The 14,515-nt window shown below is 38.9% G+C and overlaps 1 protein-coding gene across 13 annotated transcripts in view; it reads left to right on the top strand.

The window, feature by feature from the left end:
- The window catches only part of PUM1 (pumilio RNA binding family member 1), a 139,750-nt gene that overhangs the window by 105,991 nt on the left and 19,244 nt on the right, over positions 1-14,515 (top strand). For all 13 annotated transcript variants that reach the window (XM_047792965.1, XM_047792966.1, XM_047792975.1 and 10 more), the window contains 2 exons: positions 10,803-11,070; positions 12,424-12,553. In XM_047792965.1, coding sequence (XP_047648921.1) covers positions 10,803-11,070; positions 12,424-12,553 — 398 coding nt within the window. The remainder of the gene's footprint in view (positions 1-10,802; positions 11,071-12,423; positions 12,554-14,515) is intronic.

The following is a 14,515-nucleotide window of genomic DNA, read 5'->3' as shown; positions in this document are numbered from 1 at the left end:
TGGTGTGCATCGTTTACATTCTCACCAGCAATATATGAGGATTCTAATTTCTTTACCTTCTCACCAACATTTTGTCTTAATATGATATAGCTAGAGGTCATGAAATGGTTGTGTTATTGTACTTTTAATTTGTATTTCTCTAAAGACTAATGAATGTAGCCCATGTTTGTATGTGCTTATTACAATTTGTACGTGTGTGTGTGTGTGTGTGTGTGTGTGTGTAATTTTTTTTTCAAAGGCTACCCCTGTGGCATATGGCAGTTCTCAGGCTCTAGGGGTCAAATCAGAGCTACAGCTGCAGCCTGCACCACAGCTATGGCAACACTGGATCTGAGCTGCATCTCTGACTTATGCCACACCTTGTGGCAGTGCCAGATCCTTAACCCACTGAGTGAGGCCAGGGATTGAATCCACCTCCTCGTGGACACCATGTGGGGTTCTTAACCCGCTAAGCCACAGCAGGAACTCCTGCTTGTATATCTTTGGTGAAATGTCTACTTATATTTTTTTTGCCCATTTTTGGGTATCAGTTGCTTGTTGTCTTACTGAGTTGCAAGAGATCTTAACTCGTCGGATTCAGGTCCTTTATCAGATATATGTTTTGCATATATCTATTTTCTTCTGGTCTTTTGCTTGTATTTTTATTTTTAAATGGGTTTTTGAAGTGCAGTAGTTTTTAATTTTGATGAGATTCAGTTAGTTTATCATGCTTTCTGGTATTGAAATCTTTACCTAATCCTAAAAGATTTTCTCCGATGTTTTGTTTTAAAAATTTTATTGTTTTAAGCTCTTATTGTCTGTGATCTTTTTTCTTTTCTTTTCTTTCCTTTTTTAAATGGCCACTCCTGATGCATGTGGAAGTTCCCAGTTCAGGGATTGAATCTGAGCCACAGCTGTGGCAACAGTGGATCCTTTAACCCACTGAGCTGGGCTGGGGATTGAACCCACACCTCCTCAGTGACCTGACCTGCTGCAGTTGGATTCTTAACCCACTGCGCCACAGTGGTAACTCCCAGTCACCATTTTGAATTAATTTAGTGTGTTGCATGAGATAATGGTTCATCTTTTTGCATGCCCAATTTTACCCAGCAAAGTTTTGAAATTTTTAAAATGTAGGTCTTACTAGTTCCTACATATTTTATTTTTCTTATGTTATTGTGAATTGAATTTTAGGTTTTTTTTGTTTGTTTTTAGGGCCACACCCATGGCATATGGAGGTTCCCAGGCTAGGGGTCAAATCGGAGCTATAGCTGCCGGCCTACATCACAGCTCACGGCAATACCAGGTCCTTAACCCACTGAGCAAGGCTGGGGATCGAACCCGCAACCTCATGGTTCCTAGTTGGATTCGTTTCTGCTGCGCCACGACAGGAACTCCGAATTTTAGTTTTGATTTTGGATTCTTTGTTGTTTGTTTATGGAAATACAGTATATAATTTTGTACATTGAGCTCATAGTCTATAAATTTGCTGTACTTATTTTTTAGTTCTAATAATTTTGGGTGGGTTGCTTAGGGTTTTCTTTATGTAGGGTCATATCATCTGAGTACAGACAGTTTTGCAGTCTGGGTGCCTTTTATTTTTCTTGCCTGATTGCATTGGCTAGAACCTCTAGTACTGTGTTATTAGAATAGATAAAAGCACCAATCCTTGTCTTGTCCCTGATCTTGGGAGATAAAATGTCCCTCTTTTACTTTTAAGTATAATTGTCTTAGGTTTTTCTTAGATGCCCTTTATCAGGTTAAGTTTCCTTCTATTCCAAGTTTAAGAGTTTTATCATGAATGTGTCTTGGATTTTGTTAAATGCTTTTTCTGGAGTTATTGGTGATTGTGTGATTTTTATCCTTTATTCTATGAATATGGTTTGTTACATTGTCTTCTTGCTTTCCAAGGATAACTCCCACGTGGGCACGTTGGATTTGGTTGGTTAATATTTTTGTCGAATTTTTTGCGTCTATTTTCACAAATGATGTCTGTCATTTTCCTTTCTTGTGATGTCTTTGACTTGTTATCAGGGTGATATTAACCTTATAACATAGGTTGGGAAGTGTACCATTCCCCTCTCTTTCTGGAAGAGTTTGTAAAGTACTAGTATTATTTCTTTAAACACTTGGTAATATTGAACAGTGAAGCCATCCTAGTCTGGTGTTTACTTGTGGGAAGATTTTGAATTACTTCTTCAATTTCTTTATGTCTTCTGGGCTCAGATTTTCTATTTCTTCTTGAGCCGATTTTAATAATCTGTGAGTTTCTAGGAATTTATCCATTTTATCTAAATTGTCAAATTTCTTGGCATAGGATGGTAATTTTTAAATAAATGAAATCTCCCACTCTCAATTCTCTTCCTCCTTTCTCCTTTCTTAGTTGTTGTTTTAAGAATTATTAATATTACCTAATAATATTAGTATTAGCAACTGCATCTGTCATGCTCACTTATAGCTTATATATAGGTTAGATGAGATCTTTAAGCATGCACCTATACCCACAGCATTCATCCGTAATAAATTCCACTCCCTAGCTCAACATGAAAAAGAACAAGAGATACGGATATGTGTTTCAGAAGTTTGTTTCCTACCTTAATGATTTTGTTCTGCCTACCCATAGATCTCTTTATCCTAGAGCCAACCCCTTCCCCATTTCCTGAAATGCTTGCTTCTTTCCTCATGCTTATGGTTTACTCATAATTCTCAGATTGTGCCATTTTAAAATTTTAATCAAGAAGTAGCAGTTATACTTCATTATTATTGTGCATATGGTGGAAAATCTCCAGCCTTTTCATGTGTCCTGAGAGAAGAGTATTGTGCTTGCTGAAACCTGCAGTGTTGAACTATAGTAAAAATGAGCTCAAAAGTTCATAGTTTGTCCATGGCAAAAGAATGCAAGCAGTTAGTTTTATTATCATAATAGAATTCCTGTCTTCCTAAAATTGATTCTTCCTGTCCTTTTTATTCAGGGTTGTATGTGCCCTTAGTCGTTTAAGAAAAGCAAAGATCAAACACCAAATGGTTTCTCTGTTCCTACCTGCTTGAACTGCAGTAGGTGTTTCTAATTTACTGTTCAATAACATGTACTAATTTTAGGTTATTTAGTAATCATGGGTGTGCACTGCTCTGTTCCAAATGGAAATGTAGTATTTTGTGATTGCTTACCTAGTTCTCTGAAAGTGACTTATCTATAAAACTAACCATATAAAAATTGACTTAACTTTGATTCAGTATTATACACTAAAGACAATTCTTTGACTTATTTCCTTTTAGGGCTACCTGACTGTAGTATTAGGGGAGTGGATGATTGGTGAGGACTTATTTTGTAAACATTTTGGTGAGCAGCATTGCCTCTGCCTGTATTAAATACAGAACCACATGTTGGGGGCCTTAAGGCAAGGCTTTGCCCATTAGGCATCTACTAGATCTCTGAGTACAGAAAGCAAAACCAGAAGAACAAAAACATTCCACATAGCCAGAAAATGGAGTAGAAGGCTAAAAATAGAAAATAATTGAGACATATCCCCCCCCCCCCTTTTTTTGTCTTCTTAGGGTCACACCCATGGCATATGGAAATTCCCAGGCTAGGAGTCAAATTGGAGCTTTAGCCATGGCAACGCCAGATCTGAGCAGTGTCTGGTATGTTTTTGTCCATCCATTTACTTTTTTTTTTTTGGCGGGGGGTGGGGAGGTCTTTTTAGGGCCACACCCATGGCATATGGAAGTTCCAAGGCAGGGGTTTAATTGGAGCTGTGGCCGCTGGCCTACACCAGAGCCTCACCAATGCCAGATCCAAGCCATGTCTGCGACCTACACCACAGCTCACGGCAACGTCAGATCCTTAACCCAGTGAGTGAGGTCAGTGATTGAACCTGCAACCTCGTGGTTCCTAGTCGGATTCCTTTCCACTGTGCCACGATGGGAACTCCCATCCATTTACTTTTAATCTTTGTCTTTATTTATATATTTATTTATTTTTGCTATGCCCATGGCATGCAGAGGTTCCCAGGCCAGGGGTAGAATCTGCGCTACAGCAGCAACTCAAGATCCTTAACCTGCTGCGCCAAAGGACAACTCCTATGCCTTTATTTTTAAAGTGAGTTTCTTGTAGACAACCTATAGTTGGATTGCATTTTTTGACCCACTCCTTAATTTGACAGTCTCCTTAATTGGTACATTTAGACCGTTGGACATTCACAGTGACTATTCTTGTTGTTGGATTAATATTTACCATATTTGTTGTTTATTGTTTTTTTCTTTGTTTCTGTCTTCCACTCTTTTTCTGCCTTTTTTGTTTTTTTAAGTTTAATTTTAATTTTATAATGAAGTATAGTTGATCTACAATGTTGTTAGTTTCTGGTGTACAGCAAGGTGATTCAATTATACATATACATGTGTCCATTCTTTTTCAGATTCTTTTCTCATATAGATTATTACAGAATATTGAGTAGAGTTCCCTATATTAAACATTAGGTCCTTGTTGATTGTCTATTTTATATATAGTCGGGTGTATATGTTTGCCTTTTGTGGTTTTAATTGAGCATTTTATATCCTTTTTTAACCTATCAGTTATACTATTTCCTTTTTTTAAAAAAGTAACTTTTTTAGTGGTTGCCCCAGGAGGTGGTTGCCCCAGGATCATTTGCAGTTTATCTAGGTCCACTTTATTTATTTATTTTTTAAAGAACTTTTATTATGTTTATAATAGCCTCTTATGCTCTCATCCTTTCTTGCCAGATTCTTTTGGAGCAGGGCTTTCTGGGCTGGGGCTTTCTGACCCTTCTGAGCTTTTGGAGGAGCTGCTGCCTTCTGACCTGCAGCTTTCTGGGCATGAGCCTTCTTCCTACAGCAGACTTTTTTTTTTTTTTTTTTTTGATTTTTGCTTTTTAGGGCCCCACATGAAGCATATGGAAGTTCCCAGGCTGGGGGTCAAATCAGAGCTACAGCTGCCAGCCTTCGCGGCAACCACAGCAACCTGGGATCCGAGCTGCATCTGCAACCTACACCACAGCTCACGGCAACACTGGATCCTTAACCTACTCAGCGAGGCCAGGGATCGAACCTGCATCCTCATGGATCCTAGTTGGCTTAGTTGCCGCTGAGCCATGACAGGAGCTCCTATCTAGGGTCCACTTTAAAGTAAGACTGTGCCACTTCACATGTAGTGTGAGTACGTTATAATAATAAAGTAATCCTGGAGTTCCCATCATGACCGGCAGCTGTAGCTCCAATTAGACCCCTAGCCTGGGGACCTCCATATGCCACAGGCGTGCCCCTAAAAAAACAAAGTAATCCTGACTTTTCCTTCCCATCCCTTTTGTCATTGCTGCAGTTCATTTCAGCTGTATATAGGTGCTTGCACTTGAGTGTGTATGTATAAAATAAACATAAGCATAGGTAATTAAATACATTGTTGCTATTATTTTGAGCAAACTGTTATCTATCAGATCAGTCAAGAAAAAAGAGAAATGGGAGTTCCCCCTGTGGTGCAGCGGGATCAGGAGGCATCTTGGGAGCACTGAGATGCAGGTTCCATCTCCAGCTTCCACAGTGGATTAAGGATCTGGCGTTGCCACAGTGGTGGCTTAGGTTGAAGCTATTGCTCAGATCTCATCCCTGGCCCGGGAACTCCTATTCTGCAGGGTAACCAAAAGATGGAAAAAAAAAAGAATACTAGAAATAAATGTTTTTATTTATTCCTTTTTTAATGCTCTGCCTTCATATAGATTAGTTTCTGGTCTGTATTATTTATACTAATCTCTAAAGAACTTCTTTTGACATTTCTTGGAAGGCATACGTACTGGCAACAAATTCCATCAATTTTTGTTTGCCTGAGTAAGTCTTTATTTCTCTTTCACTTTTGAAGGATAACTTTGTAGGACACAGAATTCTAGGTTGATGGTTTTTTTTTTTTGGTCAAAACTTTAAATGTTAAAGTTTTCTCTTCTTGCTTGTATTCCCTCTTACCTTCACCCATGGCATATAGAAGTTCCTGGGCCAGGGATTGAATCTGAGTCACAGCTGCAGCCATGCTGAATCATTTAACCCACTGCTCCATGCTGGGGATTAAGCTCATGCCTCTGCATGGATCTGAGTCTCTGCAGTCAGATTTTTAACTCACTGCACCATAGCAGGAACTCCCTTGCTTGCATGCTTTTTGAGGAGAAGTTGGATGTAATTCTTATCTTTGTTCCTCTATAGTTTAGGTGTTTTTTTCCTCTCTAGCTCCTTTCAGTATTTTTTCTTTATCTTTGCTTTTCTGTAATTTGAAAATGATAGAAGTATAGTTTTGGGGTGTTTATCCTATTTGGTGTTCCCTGTGCTTCCTGGATCTGTGGTTTGGTGAAATTATTTTGGAGGAATTCTCAGTCATTATTTTTTCAGGTCTTCACTCTGTTACTTTCTCTCCTTCTCCTGGTGTGCCCATTATGTGTGTGTTATGTGTGTGGTATGCCTTGGATATTCTGTTGTGTTATTTTGAATCTTTGGTCTCTTTCCTTTTTGGTTTTCGAGGATTCTCTTCATAGTTCCTCTAGCTCATAGATGCTTTCCTCATCTGTGTCCAGTCAACTAGAAAACCCAGTGGAGGTGCTGTTCACTTTGGTTACAGTGTTTTTTATTTCTAACATTTCTTTTTGGTTCTTTCTTAGAATTTCCATCTCTTTGCTTACATTGTCCATCTGTTTTGTTCTTGTATGCTATTTACTTTATCCTCTAGAATCCTTAACATAATATTAATCATTAGTGTTTTAAATTTCCAGTCTGATAATTTCAGTGTTTCTGTCATGTATGTTTCTGATGTTTGTTCTTTCTCTCGAGTTGGCTTGGGCTTTTGGTATATCTTGAGGTTTATTTTTGCTAGCCATACCTGATATACTGAGTGAAAGGCACCGTAAATAGGTTTTTAGTAAAAATGTGGTGGTGAGGTTTGGGGGAGGGAAAGATTATAGATCTATAGATCTATAATTATAGATCTATAATTAGGTCTCAGTCTTTTAGTGAGCCTATTCTTCTGTACTCTCAGCTTCACAAGTGTTCCCTTTTCTTTTCTCCTCCTTTTGGTGGGGTATGATAGTTGAGTAGGCTACTAGAGTTGTGCATTTCCCTTCTCCAAGTCAGTTTCTGATAATAATCCAGAAAGTTAGGTTCTGGTTAACTAGTGTTCCCAGAGGGCAGGTTTTTTGAAGAACAGAGTGCTCTGGCAATTTTTCAGTTGTTCCTTTTGCTTCATCCTTTCCAAGGAAGAATTTGCTATGATATTCATTGTGGGACCTGGTTGGGCTCCTGGAGGTAGATATCACAGTATTTATTGTTGGGGCTGCCTTATGACTGGGTTTCCTGGACTTTTAACTTCAGTCATCAATGTTGAGCCTTTTAACAATTTGCTAGTCACACTTCAGGTTTTCCTAGTGGTACTGGTCCTGGCAGTGGTGTCTGCTGGTGTCCCTTGATCTGGTTAGCTGTGATAACCTGTATCTCTTCAGTTTGGGGGCAGTGGTTTGTTCTGTGCCTTCTCTTTTATGGATCCAAGAATTTTTGATTTTTCAGTCTGTTCAGCTTTTTACCTGTTATGATGGAATGCCCCTCACATGTAGAATGGGAAATCTGCACAAACCATTTAAACAGAACATTTAAGTCCTTAATTTCTGTAGATAACATTGTCATAGGACACAGCTCTAAGAAATCCATTCCTGACAAAATATTGTAGAAAACTTTGTGAAACCATTAGGAGGCTCCCTTGGAGGTCCTGTATGAAATGTTCCTTTTAAAACAAGCGTTGCAAATTCAAACATTTTCGGGGCCATCTTCAGTATAATGGTTTCGGTATAAGTACATGTAAGTGCGTAAACTGTAGTGAATTGGGCAACACCTTTCTGCATATTTACCATCTAAAGGAGATTCAGTCAGCAAATAATGATTGTCTTCTGTTTGCCAGGTACTTTTTCAGAAACAACCAGAAAACCACATTTTAAGCAGAAATTTACTTTAACCATTGTTTTTTTTTTTTGTTTGTTTGTTTTGTTTTTTGCCTTTTAGGGCCACACCTATAGCATATGTAAGTTCTCAGGCTAGAGGTCGAATTGGAGCTCAGCTACTGGCCTGCCACAGCCAAGTGGGATTTGAGCCGTGTCTGCGACCTACACCACAGCTCATGGCAATGCTGGAACCTTAACCCACTGAGCGAGCCCAGGGATCGAACCCGCATCCTCATGGATCCTAGGCGGGTTCATTAACTACTGAGCCTCAATGGGAATGTTTAAAGAAAAATTATTTGTCCTAAACAACATATTCTTGTGAACTGTCAGTTTTCCATATAATATAGTACTGAAGAAATTTCTTTTTCGGATTTGTATACTTCCTTTCTCAGTAATAGAAGTTGTATGTGTGCACGTGCACGCCTGTGTATTTTGTCTGGCATCCAGGACATCAGAGCCAAAAATCAAGACTTCAGGGCAGAAGTATAAATCTGCCCATTATTCATTCTAGCCCTTTGTGTTACAGATTAGTCAGTGTGCTTTTGACCACAGTGACATAAAATCCAACTAAGAGTGGCTTAAACAATGAGTGCATTTATTGGCTCATATAACTGGAAGTATAGAGGTAGGGCAGTGCTCAGAGTTGGTTCCCATCATTCAGCCTTGTCACCAATGACCTGGCTACCTTCCATGTTAATTTGTTTGTCAGGCCTTTTAGGAGTGTAGTTGTTTCTCTGTTGATATATTACTTTTGTTTGCATAAGGGTCTCTCTTAGTCACCAGGTTCTTAAAATACCTTTAAATTGTTTTCACAACTGTGTATTGGTGCTGTTCCTTCCTCTGACTACGTTCTTTGCTATTACCACACTCTCCCAGTACCTGCTAACCTACCTCATTATCACATCTTTGACTATTTCTCCCCATCTCAAGCCAGGGAAGAAAAGAAGTGTTTCTGAAGTAGAATAAAGAACAGCCATATGGCTGCTGTTCTTTTCTTAATAAGCCTCCTCTCTTCCTTTCGTTAAAGAGATGTTTTCCTTTAGGATGAAGAAATATTGTGAAATTTTAGCAAGAATAATAGTGTCCTTTAGAACAAGAAAACTGGGTATAACAGTCTGAAAATGCTTCTCATGTAGTTGTAAGGGCAGTGACTCTGGAGTCAAGAGTTCTGTGGCAGATTCTGGCCATTATAATTTGGGGTTTTCTATTTTTGGACAATCGCTTTACCTCTTTGGGCCTTAATTTTCTGTTATATAAATGAGATTTAAAAACTCCCTTTCTGTAATGCCAGTGAGAATTTTTTTTTTTTTTTTGTCTTTTTTAGGGCTGCACCCGTAGCACATGGAGGTTCCTAGGCTAGGGATCGAATTGGAACTACAACTGCCAGCCTATGCCACAGCCACAGCAACACCAAACCCGAGTCGCATCTGTAACCTATACTACAGCTCAGGGCAACACTGGATCCTTAACCCACTGAACGAGGCCAGGGATCGCACCTCATGGTTACTAGTCGGGTTTGTTGACCACTGAGCCATGATGGGAACTCTGCCATGGAGAATTTGATAGAAAGTATATACTTCTAGCATGGAGCCTGGCATAAGATAATTGCTCATTTAAGTGGTTTTTATTTTTATTTATTTATTTGAACAAATGTTAATGTTGAGCCATTTCTTTTGGTTTCCATTGCTTTCGTTGAGACCCAGACCTTTGAAACTGGATCCTAGAATTCTGTTGAGGAATCCAAGCTAGGTATCTTTTTGTAGGTACATTAAGCCCCAAACCATACATTCATTGAAACTCTGTAGAAGTTAACATGCATTTCATATTGAGTGACTTTTCTCATGGATCCCGAATTGTTACTTATCTGTGCTCCTTGTTTAATGGTATTTTTTACCTACTTTGCAATGTAGGAATAGAGGAAAAACACAAAAAAGACTTCACATCCTTTTTATAGTGCAATCTATTACATTTAAAAAAACCCCCACTATTTAGAAAAAATATTGAAAATACATACTCATTATAATTTTTTATTTTATTTTGCCTTTGGATAAGCCTTTCAGTCTTATCTCTATTTTATATGTCTGGAGGTTCACAATTACTCCCTTGTCGTTGGTCAAAACAGCAATATCTGTGGCCTGGAAGTTGTTGCTACTGCAATCACTTCAGGCTCTGTTCCAATAGAAGGTGTTAAATGCTGCCCAGTCCTGATGAAGAACTTGAAAACCTTCCATTTCAAAGCATATGTCCATTTTTTCTATCCCTTATACCTAATCCTTGGCCTGGCGTGCCTTAGTAATTTTTAGACTTCTATTTATGAAGTGGCAAAACCATGCCTTCAAAGCTTTGGGGGGAGGACTTTTTTACTATATAAAAATGGACTAAGCCGAGTACCCTGACTTTTTATTTTTTAAGGGAGGGTTTTAGATGGAAGTGGGATTATTCACTGATGGCAGGAATCTCCACAGAGCTCAGAGTGGAAAACTACTGAAGTCACTGTGCATTTTATCTTTTCTGATCCTGGTACCCAGGTATTGGGTCATACAGCAAGACCGTTCCCCATCATTTGACCCACAAGGGCTACGTTAACCATTACTCCATTATTGCTAGCAGTCTCCCATCAGTGGTTAATAGCATTCCCCTCTCAATTTCTGCAAAAATTTTCTTCCAGCTTGGTGAGTTGGCCTTATGAAAGTTGTGATACTAATAAGATTGAATCTTAACACAAAAGCAACAGAATTGAAAAATCAGAGGTGATCCAAGATTTCATGTATGGGATGCCTTTTCCTCTCTTGAACAAAGTTCCTTCAGAATGAGTCTTGAGTTTTCCTATTCTGTAACCAACAGGAGGACTCACAAATGGCAGTGGAAGATACATCTCTGCTGCTCCAGGCGCTGAAGCCAAGTACCGCAGTGCAAGCAGTGCCTCCAGCCTCTTCAGCCCCAGCAGCACCCTTTTTTCCTCCTCCCGTTTGCGATATGGAATGTCTGATGTCATGCCCTCTGGCAGGAGCAGGCTTTTGGAAGATTTTCGAAATAACCGGTATCCCAATTTACAACTGCGGGAGATTGCTGGGCATATAATGGAGTTTTCCCAAGACCAGCATGGGTCCAGGTGAGGACTTGGCTTTGGCACTTAAGGTAACTGAAATCTTAATGCCTTACATTTCATGCCCCAGATAAGGTATACACTTAAGGAAATTGCTGTAAAATAATTGAAACAAAGTTTGCTTTTTAGTATGCTTTCTGTTACTTATTTCAGAGAGACATGGATATGAGGTTTACCAGATATAGAAGTGATTGAAAATAGCCACTTAGTACTCTGGATCACGTGCTTAAACAAACCTTTTTACAGTCTGAAAGATTAGCCTGGTGTTCCTTGTTCATGAGAAGCTCACAGAATGTCTCCAATTTAAGAAAAACAGAAACACTAACACAAAGGTGTTATGTATCCCCTTTTGCTGTTTAAATCGCTAAGAATCTTGATCTCCAAGAGATACTATTCAAATGCAAGTTTGGATCTCTGGGCTCAAGAGTAAGATGGCGCCCCCACTTTTCTTTGTTGTTCCATTCTGTAGAAGTGAGAGTCTCCATAGAGGTCAGAGGAAGATGCTATTATAAAACACAGAATTTAGCTTGTGTTACCCCTCCCTCTTTGTTCCAGCGAGCTTTATAGAAAGGGATGCTGGTCCTGGGGAAAAAGCAGAATATGGTGATGCCATTCGTCCTTCTCTCCTGTCTTTTTCTTTCTTTCTGACTGTTCCATTGAAATAACTCCCAGAGAACCTACCTCTTCTTTCCGCCAGCTTGCTCCTCTGCAAGGATTTCTCATATTTGGATCCCAGAGGTCTGATTGAGAGACAGCATGGTTGTTCTGATATAGTCACCTGAGCTTTTAAGGCAAACTGAGTAGCTACTACCTTAGAAGATACTGCACATTTGTAACAGCTCTTTCACATCATTAAGGAATATGTAGTGCTTCATGTGAATGTAAATTAGAGACCCATAATGAGGACCATAGGCTTTGAGTTTATGTAGGCCTGGTTTCTAAAAGAAGAAGAGTTCTCCCTGTGTTGTGCCTGCCTTTACCCTCTTCTCTTTTCCTGCCCACCCTCCCTCATCTTCCCCTCAACCCCGCAAATAAATACTTTTAGGAGTTCCCTGGTGGCTCAGCAGGGGTAAAAGTCTGGTGTTGTTACTGCTGTGGCATGGGTTCAATCCCTGGCCCTAAAACTTCTGGGCGCAGCCAAAAGAGTATATTTAAATTTCAGCATATTTCATTACAACAGAACATGTATACAAGATTCATTATTATTCATTCACCATTGCATACACACGTGTGTCTGTGCACATGCACACATATATATGTAGTTTTAGAAGTGATAGGTTATATAAATTGAGCTAATCTTTATATGCTTTTCAAGTCTTCCTAAAATACTGTGATTGCCCTTTTTACTTTGTGCTTCAGATTCATTCAGCTGAAACTTGAGCGTGCCACACCAGCTGAGCGCCAGCTTGTCTTCAATGAAATCCTCCAGGCTGCTTACCAGCTTATGGTGGATGTATTTGGAAATTACGTCATTCAGAAGTTCTTTGAAGTAAGTCTTTGTTCTTTTTATCCTTTAACTTTAGAGAATCTCCACAGCATTTTGATTTTCATTAGCTTTTTTTAGTATTGCATTTTCATTCTAGTACTCAAAATAAATGTGTGTGGTCTTTTTGAAGCGTGTTTAAATGTTTCTCCAATTCATTAGCAAAAGCACATTGTTTAAATACCCAAGCAGATGATGCTGGTGTATTTTAGAAATATGTTTGGAGAACCATTGTCCCCAGTTAGGATCCAGCACAATATTCCTGATCACTAAAATAGTTTCACTAAACACGTCTATTTTGGAGGAAGAATCCTTGTAAGATAGTTTTAGCAAGATCACAGTAAAGTTCTGAAAGTGAATTTTATTTTATTTTATTTTATTTTATTTTTTGTCTTTTTGCCATTTCTTGGGCTGTTCCCACGGCATATGGAGGTTCCCAGGCTAGGGGTCCAATCAGAGCTGTAGCCGCCAGCCTACATCACAACCACAGCAACGCAGGATCCAAGCTGCGTCTTCGACCTACACCACAGCTCACGGCAACGCCGGATCGTTAACCCACTGAACAAGTACAGGGATCGAACCCACAACCTCATGGTTCCTAGTCGGATTCGTTAACCACTGCGCCACGACGGGAACTCCTGAAAATGAATTTTAAAAAATGGATTCCTCAAGAAATATCTGTGAACACCAACTCTAGGGTTTTTCATCATAAACCATAGTCAAGAGGATTGTTAAATGCTGCTTCTTGGGTGATCCTTCAGCCTTGGTTCTTTAATATTTCTCCATTAATGTGGATAATGTGCATTCTCATTAACATTGTCTTTGGAAAGTACTGATGAGATGATTGGATTAATATCTGTTTCCTCTTTTAAACTAGAATGTGAGAAAGGCAGGGAATTTGTAAATTTTTTATATCTTATTTTGTTTGGTTTGTGTGAAGATTTAAAAAAATTGGCTCAGCTTTTATCTTCCCAACTTTTCTCATGAAGACTTCAGTTCTTTGGACTCTGAATTCTCCAGCTATGGATTAAGAAATCAATCTCAACATGTATCTTATAATTTTGACTTCAGAATGCCTTTTTACTGCCATTTTGTCACATGTATAAAATACAGAGATCTCTAACTCTAAGGTTAATGCAACTAGGGGTAGCTGAATGAACAGTGGGTTATAGCAGTATGATTTGGGACAAACTAGGGAACTTCTCTTACTTAGGGAATGCCCCTGGACTTCTGTTCCCTTGTATGGAAGATGGGGGGGGGTTGGGCAACCTTTTTCATAAAGTCTCTTCCAGTCTCATACTGTTCAAACGAAAATAAAAAGTAATGGATGGAAAAAGATTTTAGGAAGCGTTTTAACATTGTGCAGCCTTACCTCTGGATTCTGCTAACTTTCCCCCTGACTCTGACTTGTATAAATAGACAGTATCAATTCTTAGAGTAATGTAAAACAGTATGTTCAGAACAGTGTGCATGTGTGCTTTGGCTTACACTTCGTGTAAGTGAAAGAAGAGCTTTTCAACTCATGGGATGTATGAGATGTGATGTAGATTTGCTGTGAGAAGTTCTTAAATCTTCTTCAGATGTCGTCTAAAGCTTTAATAAACAATATCTTCCACATACATTATTGTTTTTAGAGTAAATGTAAATGTCCTTATAATTAATGACACACATAAATTTAACGGTACTGATGAATTTAAGGGCGCCTGTGAGGAACTGTGTATTTGTTTAGCAGATACTAGTAATGACACTACTACTGTTGGATATCTGGAAAGTTTTTTAATGTGAAAAAGAGTTTCTCATAATCAGGCTGAGATGTACTGGCTCAGAGAATCAAAGGCTTTTTAAATGAAAGATTAATCATAAATGACAAGACCAAAAGAGGTATGCCAGTGTAGACACAGAATAATGAATGCTTTGCTTTCTCTGGTTTCTTTCTTTCTACCTAAGTAATGGTGTTCACCCACACAT

This window comes from Phacochoerus africanus, chromosome 8, assembly GCF_016906955.1.
Source record: "Phacochoerus africanus isolate WHEZ1 chromosome 8, ROS_Pafr_v1, whole genome shotgun sequence".
NCBI classification, from domain to species: Eukaryota; Metazoa; Chordata; class Mammalia; order Artiodactyla; family Suidae; genus Phacochoerus; species Phacochoerus africanus.
This window is presented reverse-complemented; position numbering and strand designations above follow the sequence as displayed.